The 14,931-nt window shown below is 39.8% G+C and overlaps 1 protein-coding gene and 1 long non-coding RNA gene across 2 annotated transcripts; one reads left to right on the plus strand and one right to left on the minus strand.

Moving 5' to 3' along the window:
- Positions 1 to 7,895: 7,895 nt before the first annotated feature.
- LOC125590233 lies at positions 7,896 to 9,931 on the minus strand. Its single transcript, XR_007326511.1, has 5 exons — positions 9,536 to 9,931; positions 9,128 to 9,205; positions 8,826 to 9,015; positions 8,453 to 8,745; positions 7,896 to 8,340 (listed from the first exon to the last, which is right to left on the minus strand). It is a non-coding gene; the product is annotated as an uncharacterized LOC125590233 (long non-coding RNA).
- A 1,374-nt stretch (positions 9,932 to 11,305) lies between these two features.
- On the plus strand, positions 11,306 to 14,149 carry LOC106421997. The gene is made up of 3 exons (XM_013862829.1): positions 11,306 to 13,095; positions 13,535 to 13,923; positions 14,058 to 14,149. Exons 1-3 carry the CDS (start codon positions 11,306 to 11,308, stop codon positions 14,147 to 14,149), a joined length of 2,271 nt encoding a protein of 756 aa, XP_013718283.1.
- Positions 14,150 to 14,931: the final 782 nt, after the last annotated feature.

The following is a 14,931-nucleotide window of genomic DNA, read 5'->3' on the forward strand; positions in this document are numbered from 1 at the left end:
AAACTCTTCCAAGATCACAACGGCCGTGACCTAAAGTTTGTAACCCTCGTACAGTCTATCTTTCTCTGATAACTAATACAACTCACGAGCCTTGCTTTTTATATTAGGCAAGTGTAGTTAGAACTGATAACCGGTTTTCAATAACCGTAAACCATTGAGTAATATTTAACCGGTCGTTTATCCCAAAACGCCATATAACCCGATTGTCAATCTCGACGCGGTTCAAGCTTCCAATATAACTGATTTTTCATCACCAACGTAACAATCTCTACCTTGATGATTAATCATCTCTATCTGCAGCTACCAGGTTGCCAACTCGTTTCTTACTAGGCAATGCTAAACACCTTAGTGCTTGGCCACTCGGAGAACCCTCATAGCCGCTTCAAACTTCTTCACAAGAATGCCCTTGGTTAATATGTCTGCAAGGTTCTTCGAAGTGTGTATCTTCTCAATAGTCACTTCCCCTTTCTCAATGATGTCTCTGATGAAGTGGAGTTTCCTGCTGACATGTTTAATCCGTTCGTGATGAACGTTGTTCTTGGCTAAACACATCGCACTCTGCGAATCACACCAGATCTTCACTGAATCCTTCTCAAAACCCATCTCTTCAGACAAACCTCTCAGCCAAATTGTCTCCTTAATTGCTTCCACAAGCGCCATGTATTCCGCCTCTGTTGTAGAGAGAGCTACCACAGGTTGCAAACATGACATCCAGCCAATGACATTCCCTCCAGCTGAGAAAACATAACCACTGATTGATCTCCTTTTATCCAAATCTGCTGGGAAATTAGCATCGCAGAAATCTTCTACCTTGAAGTTTCCATTCTTCCTGAACACTAGCTTGTGTTCCTTTGTTCCCTTCATATATCTCAGCACCCATTTAACTGCATCCCAATGCATCAGACCCGGTCTTGACATGTACCTGCTCACTAACCCAACAGCATAAGCGAGATCACATCTTGTTCTAATCACATACATAATACTTCCTATGGCATTAGAATAAGGCACATTCTCCGTCTCTGTTTCCTGTTCTCCATTTTCAACAGCTTTCAACTTAAAGTGAGAACCAACATGAGTAGTAACTGCAGTAGAATCATTCATGTTGAACGTTTGAAGCACCTTTTCAACATAGCTTGACTGAGATAATGTCAAAACTCCACCTGCACAATCCTTCTGAATGTCCATGCCTAGAATCCGCCTTGCACAGCCCATATCCTTCATCTCAAACCTTCCACTCAACGGTTTCTTCACCTTCTCCATCTCCACCATGCTTTTAGAAGCCACCAACATATCATCTACATAGAGAAGTAAGTAGACATATATTCCTCCAGTCGCTTCTTTCACATACACACAGTGATTGAATTCACACCTCCTGAATCTAAGCTCTTTCATGAAACTGTCAAAGCATATGTTCCATTGTCTTGGAGCCTGTTTGAGACCATACATGGATTTCTTCAAATGACAAACATAGTCTTCCTTGTTCTTCACACGAAATCCTTCAGGTTGTTACATATAAATTTCTTCATCAATATCTCCATGAAGAAATGCAGTTTTAACATCTAACTGTTCAAGCTCCAGATCGTGGTTGACCACAATCGACAGTAACAACCTTATGGACACATGTTTTACCACATGTGCAAAGATGTCATGATAATCGACACATTCCTTCTGTGAGTAACCCTTAGCCACGAGTCTAGACTTGTGTCTTGGATCATCTGTTTCTGTTAACCCGAGCTTCTTCTTGTACACCCATTTGCACCCGATGACCTTCTTATTCTTAGGTCGCTTAACCAGATTTCAAATCTCATTCTTTTCCAAAGAATCCATCTCTTCTCACATAGGCCCAGCCCATTCCACAGATCAGATTCACATAGGCCCAGCCCATTCCACAGATCAGATTCACTACCAGTGGAGATCAAGTTCCTCTTGAGCTTCGGAATATACCTCACATTTGTGAGGACCTTAACAGCTCCTCCATAAGCCTTTACGTTTATCGTTCATATTCCCTAAACTGCTACAGCATTGTTATGTCCCAACAACACTTGTCCTGTATTGAGCTCCTGAAAATGATCAAACCAATCTCTTCTTGTTGTCATGTGATAGGAGCAACCAGAATCGAGAATCCATTCATCCCCATGCCTATTATCAGATACAGACAAGGCATCATCCTTTTGATCCACTACAACAGCAGCTTCTCCAGGTTCATCATCACTATACTTCTTCCTACGAGCATAGCAATCCTTCCTCATATATCCTTCTTTATTACATAACCAGCAGTTGAGTCTAGAACCTGAGCCAGATCTCGATCTTTCTTTGTCCTTCCTACCACTGCTACTCGCCTTCTCTCTCTTATCAGATCTGCCACGAGCAAAGTAACTTTCGCCGTTTCGCTGCAACGAACCAGAGCTATAATCTTTTAACTCCTTGATTTCTAGCTCCTTTGACCTAGCAGCACTCGTGACTTCCTTAATGGATAATGTTTCCCTTCCATACTTGAGTGTTTCCTTCAAGTAACTGTACTGACTTGGAAGTGATTCCATCAGGAGAATCGCCTGAATTACCTCAGATACCTGCACGTTCACACTTGAAAGATTTGAAACTATCTTCAAGAATTCATCAATGTTCTCATCAATTGTCTGAGACTCCTTCATCTTGAACGTGTAGAATTTATGTTGCAGATGTATCCTATTCGGTAAAGATTTAGAGAGATACAACCTTTCCAACGTTGACCAAGTCGATGCAGCGTTAGTACACGCCTCGATCTTCCGGAGTATGTGATCGTCAACGTTAAGGATGATAAGATTCATCGCTTTCTTAGATATTTGCAACCTCTCTGACTCTTCCTTCTGCAGCCTCTCTTTAAACACATCTTCATCCTCGTCTATCTTAATCACAGACTTCGGAATTGATGTCTGCTCCAACAACACATCCTTCAACCCCAAGACTGAAAGATCAGCAAGCATACGCTTCTTCCACAAGGAGACATCTCCTTTGCCATCGAACCTCTCTACCTCGATCCGTGCGTTCGTCATTGATTCAAAAACCCTAACTCAGCAACCTTGAGCTCTGATACAACTTGTTAGATTTTAGGTTCGTTTTTATGTTCGATATGAACCACGAAAACTGTTCAACCTCAAACCGACGTTGCACAATTCACGACACAAAACTCTCACGGAAAAACACTCAGGAACACAAATACACAAGGAGCGAAAGAGAAACGAAATAAGAACAGGAGCACACACAAAGATTAATTGATTACCCAGAGTTCACCGATGTGGCTACGTCTCTGGGGCCTGGCAAGGCAAATTACTAAACTTTTGCAAGATCACAACGGCCGTGACCTAAAGTTTGTAACCCTAGTACAATCTATCTTTCTTTGATAATTAATACAACTCACGAGCCTTGCTTTTATTTTAGGCAAGGGTAGTTATAACTGATAACCGGTTTTCAATAACCGTAAACCATTGAGTAATATTTAACCGGCCGTGTATCCCAAAACGCCATATAACCCAATTGTCAATCTCGGCGCGATTCAACCTTCCAATATAACTGATTCTTCATACATTAGTAAAAGGTGAAATCTAATGTATGCCTCTAAATATAGACTTAAGCTATGTTTTCTTCTAATTATAGAGGAAAACGAGAAATTTCTATTAAAAAGGGAAATAAATGTTGAGTTGAAATATATATATTAACATTGTTCTATTACTCAAGTTTGAGGTGGTCTGTGAAACCACACTGGAACAGAACAACCAATGTAGTACATGTCTCTATGTTGAAATAGATTTTCTTTTGAATGCTATTATATTAAAAAAAAATAGATGAGTTAGATGTTAATGTTACTCTTTTGGTTTAGCAAGCGAATTGTGGGCTTCATCCATTTTACCGGGTCGTCCCTCCACAAGTTTACCATGTTATTCCTCCTCAACTTAACCATGTTGTTCACCTGTAACGAACCAAGTTCCACCTCCTATGGTTAACAAGATTATTCGTCCTCACGTTAACCATGTTGTTCCTCCTATAGTTAACTGGGTTACTCCTTCTCAAGGTAACCAGGTGATTCCTCCTCGAGTTAGCCAGGTCATTCTTCCTGTAGTTAACAGCGTTGTTTATCCTCGAGTTAACCAGGTTTCTCCTAGTGGGAAAATATTTGGGTCTCCCCGAGCATTTAGAGACATCTTCGCAAGCCTCATTGATAGAATCAGACAAAAATCGATCAGCTGGACCACGAGATATCTATCAAGCGCCGGGAAACAAGTTCTTCTACAAGCAGTGTTAGCAGCCTTGCCGACGTACACAATGTCCTGTTTTAAACTGCCCCTCTCGATCTGTAAACAAATTCAGAGCGTCCTAACGCGGTTCTGGTGGGATGCGAAACCAGCGGTAAGAAAGCTCTGCTGGGTGTCCTGGAATAGACTTACTAGACCAAAAGGGATCGGAGGTTTGGGTTTCAGAGAAGTAGAACAGTTCAACAATGCTCTGTTGGCAAAACTAGCTTGGAGGATACTAAAAGAACCCCAGTCTCTTCTTGCACAGACTTTACTTGGGAAGTATTGTGTAAATGCCTCATTCTTAGGTTGCACGGCACCTGCAGTAGCCTCCCACGGATGGAGGGGAATACTAGCAGGAAGAGAGGTTATCCGCAAAGGACTTGGTTGGATTGTGGGAAACGGGAAAGACATTCGGGTTTGGGCAGAGCCTTGGCTCAGTTTGGAGAGACCCATGACCCCTGTAGGCCCGCCTACCCAAGCTAATCTCAATCTCTGTGTGGCGGACTTTCTTTTACCTGCATCCAACAGTTGGAACCTTCAAATGATCAGAGAGCATTTGCCTCATTATGAGGAGGCTATAAAGTCAATTATCACTAGCGACTGTGATATGAAGGATGAATTAGTGTGGCTGAATGATAAATCGGGTATGTACACAACGAGATCAGGCTATGCATTGGCAAAGATCAACTCAGACCCGGATCCACTAGACCACTTTGACTGGAAGAAGCGGATATGGTCCCTCAACACCTCATCAAAGCTCAAGCATCTACTCTGGAAGGCCAACGCTGGAGCCCTTCCCGTTGGTGCCGCACTACAAAACAGGGGAATCGCCATTGATGATAAATGCGTGAGGTGTGGTGCGGTCGAAACTGAGATCCATGTTCTGCTCCACTGTCCTTTTGCTACCGAAGTTTGGACCAAACTTCCTTGCCTTAATTCCCCGTCTTCTATACAACAACCTCCAATGTCGGTCTCAGAACTTTTGGACAGTTGCAGTAGAATCGTTACTTTGCCTCCGGTAGGACTAGGAACAACGCCTATCTCCCCATGGGTGATTTGGAACCTCTGGACCAATAGAAACAAGCTACTGTTTGATGATAAAGAGTACACGATTGATGAAACGGTCTTGAAAATCCTTAAAGACTCTCGAGCTTGGGCAGGAGCTCAAGACAAGCAGGAAAAAATAACGTTGCCACAGAATGTGGATCTCTCTCGCCGTGTGTCTAACTCCCATGTTCCCCAATCTTCTCATGTTGCAGGACCTTCATGGAGTGTCTTCTCGGATGCTGCTTGGGACTCTGTCTCTGGGAACTGTGGAATGGGATGGCACTTTCGCGATAACATGTCTTCACCAGCAGGCAGCACTTCTTCAAAACGCCGCTCAGTCTCCTCAGCCCTTGTAGCAGAGGCGTTGGCGTTAAAGGCCGCAATCACAGAAGCGGCCAACCGTGGCATTGACTCTCTTAGAGTTTTCTCTGACTCCAAAACTCTCATCTCTCTCTTGGCCACCAAGAAGAATAACATTTGGATTCAAGGAACACTCTTCGATATTCACCATCTATCCAGTTCTTTTAGCTCTATCTCTTTTTGTTTCATCCCGCGTGTGGGAAATGCAATGGCTGATACTCTTGCTAAAGCAGCACTACGATCTTTAAATAACTCTCCGTTGGTGGATGAGTAAAACTATTGTTGGATTACTCCTTTAATGAATTAAGTATGTTTTTCGATCAAAAAAAAAAAAAAACCAGGTTTCTCCTCATATGGTTGGTCGTTTATCGAGTTAACCAGGTTGTTCCTCATGTGGTTAACCGGGTTATTATTTTTCAAACTAACCGGTTGAATCCTACAACAACTGCAGAAACTCAATCAACTGCAACTTGTTTTACAGTGAGTTATGTTTTGTTGCTCTCTCTCTCTCTCTCATTCTAGGATCTATCTTTCATCAATTACTTTTTTCAGCTAAAATTAGATATAACAGATAAACTACACATAAATTTTTTGCTGTAAAAGTTAATTTATGTCTGTTACACCGTTGATCCAAAAAAAATTGTTACACCATTGCAATATTTTGTTTTATAAGACAATGGGATTTTTGTTGTATTTGTCAGGTAAGCGATGTTGCTAGTGAGATCGGAACAATCAAGAGAGAAGTAGAAGAAGACAATACAGAACCAAAAAGCAAGAAGATTCGCCTTATCTCTGATTGATTAGAAGTACTTTGTTGTACTTGACAACTCAACTTACCATTTTCTCTGGAATATTTCACTTTTAGTTTTCCTCATCGTGGCTTTGTGCTTTTTAGTGATTTATGTACTCAAACTGAATTTTGATTCTACCATTATTACCTACTAGGGGTATAGTCCCCGCGCAAGCGCGGGGCCGGATACGTTGTTCATGCTTTGTGTAGTTTTCTATACGTTGTTGATGTCTTATGTAATTTGGTGGGAGTTTCACTCGACCTTGTTGACATCATATAGTAGTGAATAGTGGTATCCTTTTTGGACCTCTGGTCCCTTTCTTTTCTTTTTCCCAAACTAAAGCATGACTAAGTGGACATTCTAGGGTCCCATTAGATGACTGTTTATGAGACCGTGACTTCTCCCCTAGAGAGCGAGCTGTGGATCCTACGTAAACAAAAGGTGCTCAAAGTCAGTAAGATTGATTGGAAGCCATTTTATTGTTGAAGAGAGTAGGTGAATTTGTTTTTTTTTCATATACAAGGCGTTTAAGATAGAGGAGTAGATAGCAATTCCATGGTGGGACATCTCCATTCTTACTTGGTTGTTTTCGGATTAAATTCTTTGATAGGAGTATGGCTCTCTGCATTTCCCTTGCTCTTCTTTGGGTATCTGCAGATATTATAGTTGTTTGTTAGCAGTTGATCATTGATGCCGTGCCTGATCCGAGGTGAATGTTTCCTCTGTGGCATTTGTTCCATTCAGTGGCTGTTTCATCTTGGGTTTTCCTTTCGCATGTTGAACTGGTTTGGTTTTGCTGTAAAAATATATTAGCGACTTAGTATTGCAGACGGGAATTAGGAGTTCTAATTCAGTGTTTTTTCATCTGTTTGATTACGGAACGTATATTTGTGGTGGGGACACTTGCATAAAGGACGTCATTTATCTTACCCCAACCATTTTGTTACGTTATCAGAAGATTAATATGATAATGTATGGTAAAGAAACTTTAAGCTATAATAAAAGGATGTTTGAGTTCCAGAAGTTGTATCATTTAAATTGTGGAGATTTTTTGCCATTATTGTTGACACTTATATATGTTGATCTTGAAGACTTATTGTAGAAGATTGGATGGAAATTGTGGAGTTTTAATTTTAAATATTAACTAAATTTCGTTTCCTTTGACCAACCAAGTTAGTGGTCGTAAAAATATAGTGGAGTTTATGTGTGAAACCAATTGTTTTATGTGTTATCAGCTTCACGTGTTTGGTGGCTGTTAAAATTGTTTAGACTATATACGTAGAAGCTGCCGTTTTATATCTAATAAGATCAGCAGGGCCAGTGGGCTACCGTGTGGAGCACGTTCAACCGGAGATTACACCATTTTATGAAGAACAATGCCTTTGGTTTCCTACGTTATGTGGTCAGTGACTCAAAGTACTGTAAATTGATGGTTATGGTTTGTTTGTTTTTTCTTTCTTGGTTTGCTTAATCATGTACATAGGAATGACTGAGATACATCTTATTGATACATAAAAAAATAAATAAATAATGGAAACTTTGTTTGAATGACAACACATTCAGACCATAAAAGAAGCAAAATTCATCAAATTTTATTATATATATATGCCTTTGTAACTCAGAATCTCGATTGTATGCTTGAACCAGTCTATGTTACTCTGGTCTCAACACCCAACCTTGTCTTAACTTGAAGATCCACTTGAAAGAAACAACGTTCGTCTTCTCTAACATAACTCACACTACCATTCATCTGTTCTAGTAGTTTCCATGAAAGCTTGAGTCCTAAGCCATCAGGCGTGACCCATCCATCTCGTGTCTCAAACATATCACTTAGTATCTCTGAAGGAATTCTTTTTCCAGGATGTATCATCCTACCATCAAAACAACATCAAACTCTCAAGTTATAAACACTCAAAAATCTGCAAAACAGCTGGATTGTTTTGTGAAAATGGTTGAGTTGTATGTTTCAGTGGACGTTTATACCTGAACTGAAGATGGATATAGGGATCATTGTCGTGCGCAAGCTTGTGGCTTGATGAGATCTTGATTCCTACCCAACTATCTGGAAATGGGCATGATTCACAATGTTGCGCAGAAGATCAGCAAGAATGAGCTGAAGCTTTACTCTGTCACCATATAGAGGCAGAGTTTTGATCTCTGGGGCGACTTCAACCCTGAGTTGTGACTTCCTCTCGCTCAACATAATCATCACTTGGCTAATGATTGTGTCCAAGACGCTCTCAAGTTGAAACTTTTCTGTCTCCAGTTGCAACTTGCTGACAAAACCCATTTCTCCAGATTCAAAATGTAAAACAAAAACAGTAGTTGAAGAAGATTCAATATGTTATGTTTTTACCCTTCCTCAATGCTTTTCAAGTCAGTGCATGTCTTCTATTATTTTTGTAATTAAGGCGCCTTTCCTGATGCAAAATTCGAATTGCCTGGTTAGGAATTTAACAATTGAGAAGGTGCTAGTTTTATTGCAATGAATTGCTGGTCGGAGCTATGGAATTCTTCGGGAATGCAAGCTCTTCAGTCCCATCTAACTGCAACATTAACCACACACATAATATGCTAAACACATTTAAACACTTATTTATTTTTTATGGGCTCCTATCAATAATAATCATGACAAATCTTACTAATGAAATCTGATACCTGGTTCCAGCATTATGGCGGGAGCGCCTAGCAATAGGAGTGAGTTTAAAATGTCCGTCAAGCTTCAGAAATACTTGTCTACATGCACACCAAATCAAATTTCAGCCGCTATGAATCTAAACAGTACTATGAAACTATTGAGAATAAAGATGTTAGTTGCATCTGAAATAGCACAACCAAGAACATCAAAATTGATATATAGCTATAAAAAAACTACAATGCTTCTTTTGCAAAACTTTTGGTGCAAGACAAAACATGATGTAGGGAAGCATTATTGTAGCCCGCAAGAAAATGGTACACAAATAACAAAATTACTGCTGTGAGAAATGAAAAGGAATATGCATTTGATTCAGGGAAATTTTTTTCATAACTATGGCAGTGAGGGGTAGAAAAACATACGATTCTTACCTGCTTAAAGAAACTATACACCAATGCTACAGTCCACACGGTATTCTATAGATGATTTTGAATTCCCCGAGTCAAGAACTCGTTCCACACAAACATTTTCTTATAGAGAGCACCACCACTCTCATGGTCACATATATTCTTCAGGAAACTACGCATCATAAAGAAGTCTTTTGTAAGGTCCACCATACACATGAGCCTCTTGTACCTGTTTATCAACACAAGATAAAGAAACGCAAGGGTAAATGACTTCAGTTCATAAAAAGGTGGAAGGGTATAATAAATGAACACATGTACTCAATCTCTTTTCACCAAACAGAAAAGAAAAAACAGAAACTTTCTTCAACAATAAGCTTGGGACAAAAAAAAAGGGGCAGAATATAGTAAAAGAATATATAAAAACACCTGTTCTCGTCACTTGAGTTTGCAATGTTGCAAAGCACGCTAGAAATTCGCAAAGAAATGATCTCACTCTTGGACACTTCATACACCCTGTGACCACAAATTTCACCTATCTCTCTTCTCTCAGTGATAACCAGCATGTAGTATGGTCCCAAAAACTTAATGAACCCTGAGACCACAAAAATGTGAAGGAACAAAAATTGTGAGAACACGATGTAAAAGTAAAACAATGTACGTTTCAGTGAACATAACTTGAAACAAAAGAACACAAACCAATGATGCGATAACAGAGAGTGACAAGTTTGAGGCCGCAGGTGGCCTTGTTTCCTTCGTATATCCGTTTAAGCAGCTCGTAGCAATCTTTTTTGGTATAGGCAGTGGAATCCTTACTGAGGTTAAGCTCCGACACGCATCAAGCCGGTCTATATTTAGTACTCTATACACTCCATTATCATTCCAACCAATCATATAGAAATTGTGAAGAAAACAAAAAAAAAAAGAATGGATAAGGAACTACATAAGTATGTAATCATGTGTTAATCACCTATATATCGTTTACTGATAAACTTTTATATTCAAGTTAGGACGGGATACCTCTCTCAACGTTCAACAGAAGAGAAAAAAAACTAAAATTAACGAGTTAAAGTGAACCCGGAGACCCATAAAAAGGTTTAGAAAGATTGCTAAACCTTTTCATCGTTTAGCAATCTCGTCGTCGTTTCATCTCTAACTAGCCGCATATTAGTTTATCGCTATCACCTCTTCACCATCAGTTTGTCACCGTCGACAGATCATTACCCTCAGCTCATCGAACAAATCATTGGATAACTTGTTTTTTTCATCGTCAGATATCGTGGGTTCTCTAATCGGAGATTTCATCGGTACTTCCACCATCTGGAATTTTGATTAATTGATATCCTCTTGTGATTTACATCTATATTAGATTGATTATCACTACAAGAAAACGTGGGAGTAAATTACCTTCGCGTTTACGACTAAGTTACGACTAAGTTACTACCGGAAAGTTCGTCGTAACTTAGACGTAAGTTTGCTACAAATAGTTTTCTTCGAAAATTGGTCGTAAATTAACTTCGCGTTTACGACTACACTTTCAAGTAGTCGTAAAGTAGTCGTAAATATGCGACTAAGTAACATCGAAAATTTACCATCTGATTAACGACCAATTTACGAGGAATGCAGTTGCACATTGGTGGTTAAGTTATTATCAGACGTAAATTCGTTGTAACATTGTTACCTACCAAAATCAAATTTTTCCTATAAATATGATCTTCTCCCTCATTCTTAAGATGCACAAAAAAAAACGAGAAAGAGAAAAAAAATGCCTAGAAATATCTATGAGCTTGGAGTTGGATGTATGCGCATAAAGATTCAAGCGGAAGAGTAACAGAAGAATTTCTCAACGGAGCAGAGATGTTCATGTACCACGCCGGACAGACGTCTCTCACACTAGAAATGGGTAAAATGTTATGTCCATGTCGTAAATACAACAATACCAAATTTGCTGCTAGTGAAACGGTTTGGAAACATATTGTAAATAGAGGATTTACTCCACATTACTATATCTGGTTTAACCACGGAGAAGCTGATAATAGGAATGAAGCAAGTAGTAGTAATCAGGTTGAAAATGTTCGTAACAGAGAGGAACCACATTTACCTTCTGAAAGTTGTAACCTTCAAGAGGATCATATGGTAGATCATGATAGGATGCATGATATGGTTACAGATGCATTTCGTGAAACAAGATCAGTAATAGAGGAGGTAGAAAATGTAGAGGGGCCTAATTTGGATGCAAAAAGATTTTATGAAATGCTAGCAGCAGCTAATGAGCCAATTTATGAAGGTTGTAGAGAAGATCTTTCTAAATTATCATTGGCAGCTAGGATGATGAATATCAAAACAGATCATAACTTACCTGAAGTTTGTATGGATGCATGGGTTGAGTTGTTTAAAGAGTATTTGCCTGAAGATAATCAGTGTGCTGAATCTTATTATGAGATTCAGAAACTGGTTCATAGTTTACCTTCGGAGATGATTGATGTGTGTATAGACAATTGTATGATATACTGGGGAGAAAATGCAGAATTGTTAGAGTGTAAATTTTGCAAGAAGCCACGATATAAACCGCAAGGACGTGGGCGGAATAGAGTGTCGTACCAGCGGATGTGGTACTTACCTATCAAGGATAGACTGAAGAGATTATATCAATATGAAAAGACGGCAGCAGCGATGAGATGGCATGCAGAACATACTAAGAAGGAAGGTGAGATCAATCATCCCTATGATGCAAAAGCGTGGAAACACTTGAATTCGGTGTACCCTGATTTTGCAAGCAACCCCCGCAGCGTTTATCTTGGGCTCTGCACAAATGGCTTTAGTCCATTTGGAATGTCTGGAAGACAATATTCGCTTTGGCCAGTCTTCTTAACGCCATACAAACTTCCACCAGAGATGTGTATGGGAAAGGAATTGCTTTTCATGAGTATATTGATACCTAGGCCAAAGCATCCAAAGAGGTCCCTTGATGTTTTTCTACAGCCTTTGATAGAAGAATTGAAGGAATTATGGTCAACAGGCGTGCATACATATGATTTTTCAACGAGAACAAACTTTACAATGCGAGCAGTCCTTTTGTGGACCATTAGTGACTTTCCTGCATACGGGATGTTGTCAGGTTGGACGACGCATGGAAGGCTATCTTGTCCTTATTGTATGGGAAGCACATACACATTTCAGCTGAAAAGTGGTAGGAAGACGTCCTGGTTTGATTGTCATCGGAGATTTCTTCCCATTAACCATCTGTACCGAAAGAACAAGAAATTGTTTCGGTCAAAAAAGGTTGTACGAGACACCGCTCCACCATATTTATCTGGAGAGGAAATCGAGAAGGATATTGATTACTATGGTGCACAAGACATAGTCAAGAAAGGGGGTAATTGGCATACTACTGGAAATATGTCTGCTGGTTACGGGACACAACATAATTGGTACAAGAAGAGTATTTTTTGGGAACTTCCATATTGGAAAAATCTACTTCTACGCCACAATCTTGATGTGATTCATATAGAGAAGAACTTCTTTGAGAACATCATCAATACATTGTTGAACGTCCCCGGGAAGACAAAAGATAACAAGAACTCAAGGTTGGATTTGCCTGCATTATGTTCTAGGATTGAGCTTCATATTAGAAACAATGGGAAAATTCTGGTTCCCATTTTCAGATTGTCATTGGTCGTAACAACACTTGGTCCCCCATTAGTCGTAAGCTTACGACTTATTTACGTCTACTAGTCTCTCATTGGTCGTATATTTACAACCAATTTACGACTAACGACAAAACTCTATATATACACAGACCTCACGAAGCCGTTTAGTTGCTCATTACCCTCTCTCTAACAACGACCTCCCATCTCTCTCTAGGTTTTTATTTTTTTTTTAAGATTTAGGTGGTTAGTTAGTTTAGGTTTGGAATTAGTTTAGGATGGAGTTAGATTATGATCAAATTAGAATAGGTTTAGAATATTTTTATATAATAAATTTGAATTGTTTATGACCATCTATTTTTAATGTTTGTTTTTTCAGATCTCGTATTTATAAAAACTCTTACGCGAGTAACATTCTCCCACAGCCGGATCCATCGGCTTCTACTTCCGGCACTGCATCCGGCCAAGAGAATGTGCTTGATAGCCAAGTTCATACTGCCGATCCGTATGTGCCTCCACAGGCATATGACCCTGAAGCTTACTCTCCGCGGTTCGATGACCCTGCTAAATTCTTTCCCCAGTACGATGAGCCTCCACAGCAGCCTCGGTATGAGCAGCATCATCCTCCACACCATCCTCAGGAGCGGTGGACCGCTCCCAAAGCTGCTCCGGCTCCTGCATTTGTTCATCCAGATTTGATGGTGCCACCGAATGCACCATATGCAAGATATACGGTGGAAGACCTTCTCCAGATGCCGGGACGAGAAGGTTTACCAATCATCAACCCAGATCGACCACCCCACACTTACTTGTAATTTTTAATTTATTAAAGTTTTAATTGCATTTAAACATACTAATTATACATATTGCTATAAATATATGTATTCTTTCAAATTTTGTAGGTTTTCGACGGACAATTGTGTGGGACAGAGCGTTGAATATATCATCAGGGCAAACTTCCGGAAGCGCATCTGAACTGGCCTCTTACACCTGACCACGTTCGGAGGACTTGGTTCAAATGCTTCGCGGTTAGTTTTAAATATAATTTTTTATTGTTTATTTTAAAAATAATTATTTATTTAATTTAATTTTTTTTATTGTAGCAAAAATGGAATTGATCCATTGCTGTCAACGAAAAGGTGAAGGAAGAGTTCTACAAAAAGGCGATGGCTCGCCTAAAGAACATTGTTGGTGATTGGAAGGAGAAGTGGAGGGTTTTGGGGGACGACGCAAAAGAAGCCTACCTCAGCAATGACGTTTGGAAGGACTTGAAGGCTTATTGGAATTTGCCTAAGTCAGTTCAGAGGTCTCTCACTTGCTCTACGGCTCGGTTGACCCGCGATGATGATGGTAACCTGCCAATACCTCATACTTCCGGACAGATTCCACACGCTGGGAGGGCACTACAAATTGTAAGTCTTCGACCTTTCTTAATTTTTATTAAATATATATTAATTGACTATTTATTTAATGCGTGAGTTTAATTTAATTTTTTTTATACAGACTGCCCAAGGAGCACCACCATCTCTGGCCCGACTTTACAAGACGACACACCAGCATTCTGATGGCACCTTCTCGCATCCTCGAGCAGAGAGGATCTACAACACTGTTGAGGCTCGGATCCAGGAGGTCCGGACTCAGTTGTCGTAACAAAATCCGGAAGGTGCACCGGTCCAACTGTCCACCGTCGAACAAGACAAAATTTTTGAGCAGGTTAAAAATTTGATCTCTTAAATATATATGTTTATTTACATTTTTTATTTTTTATGTTAGTTT

Source organism: Brassica napus, chromosome C7, assembly GCF_020379485.1.
Source record: "Brassica napus cultivar Da-Ae chromosome C7, Da-Ae, whole genome shotgun sequence".
NCBI classification, from domain to species: Eukaryota; Viridiplantae; Streptophyta; class Magnoliopsida; order Brassicales; family Brassicaceae; genus Brassica; species Brassica napus.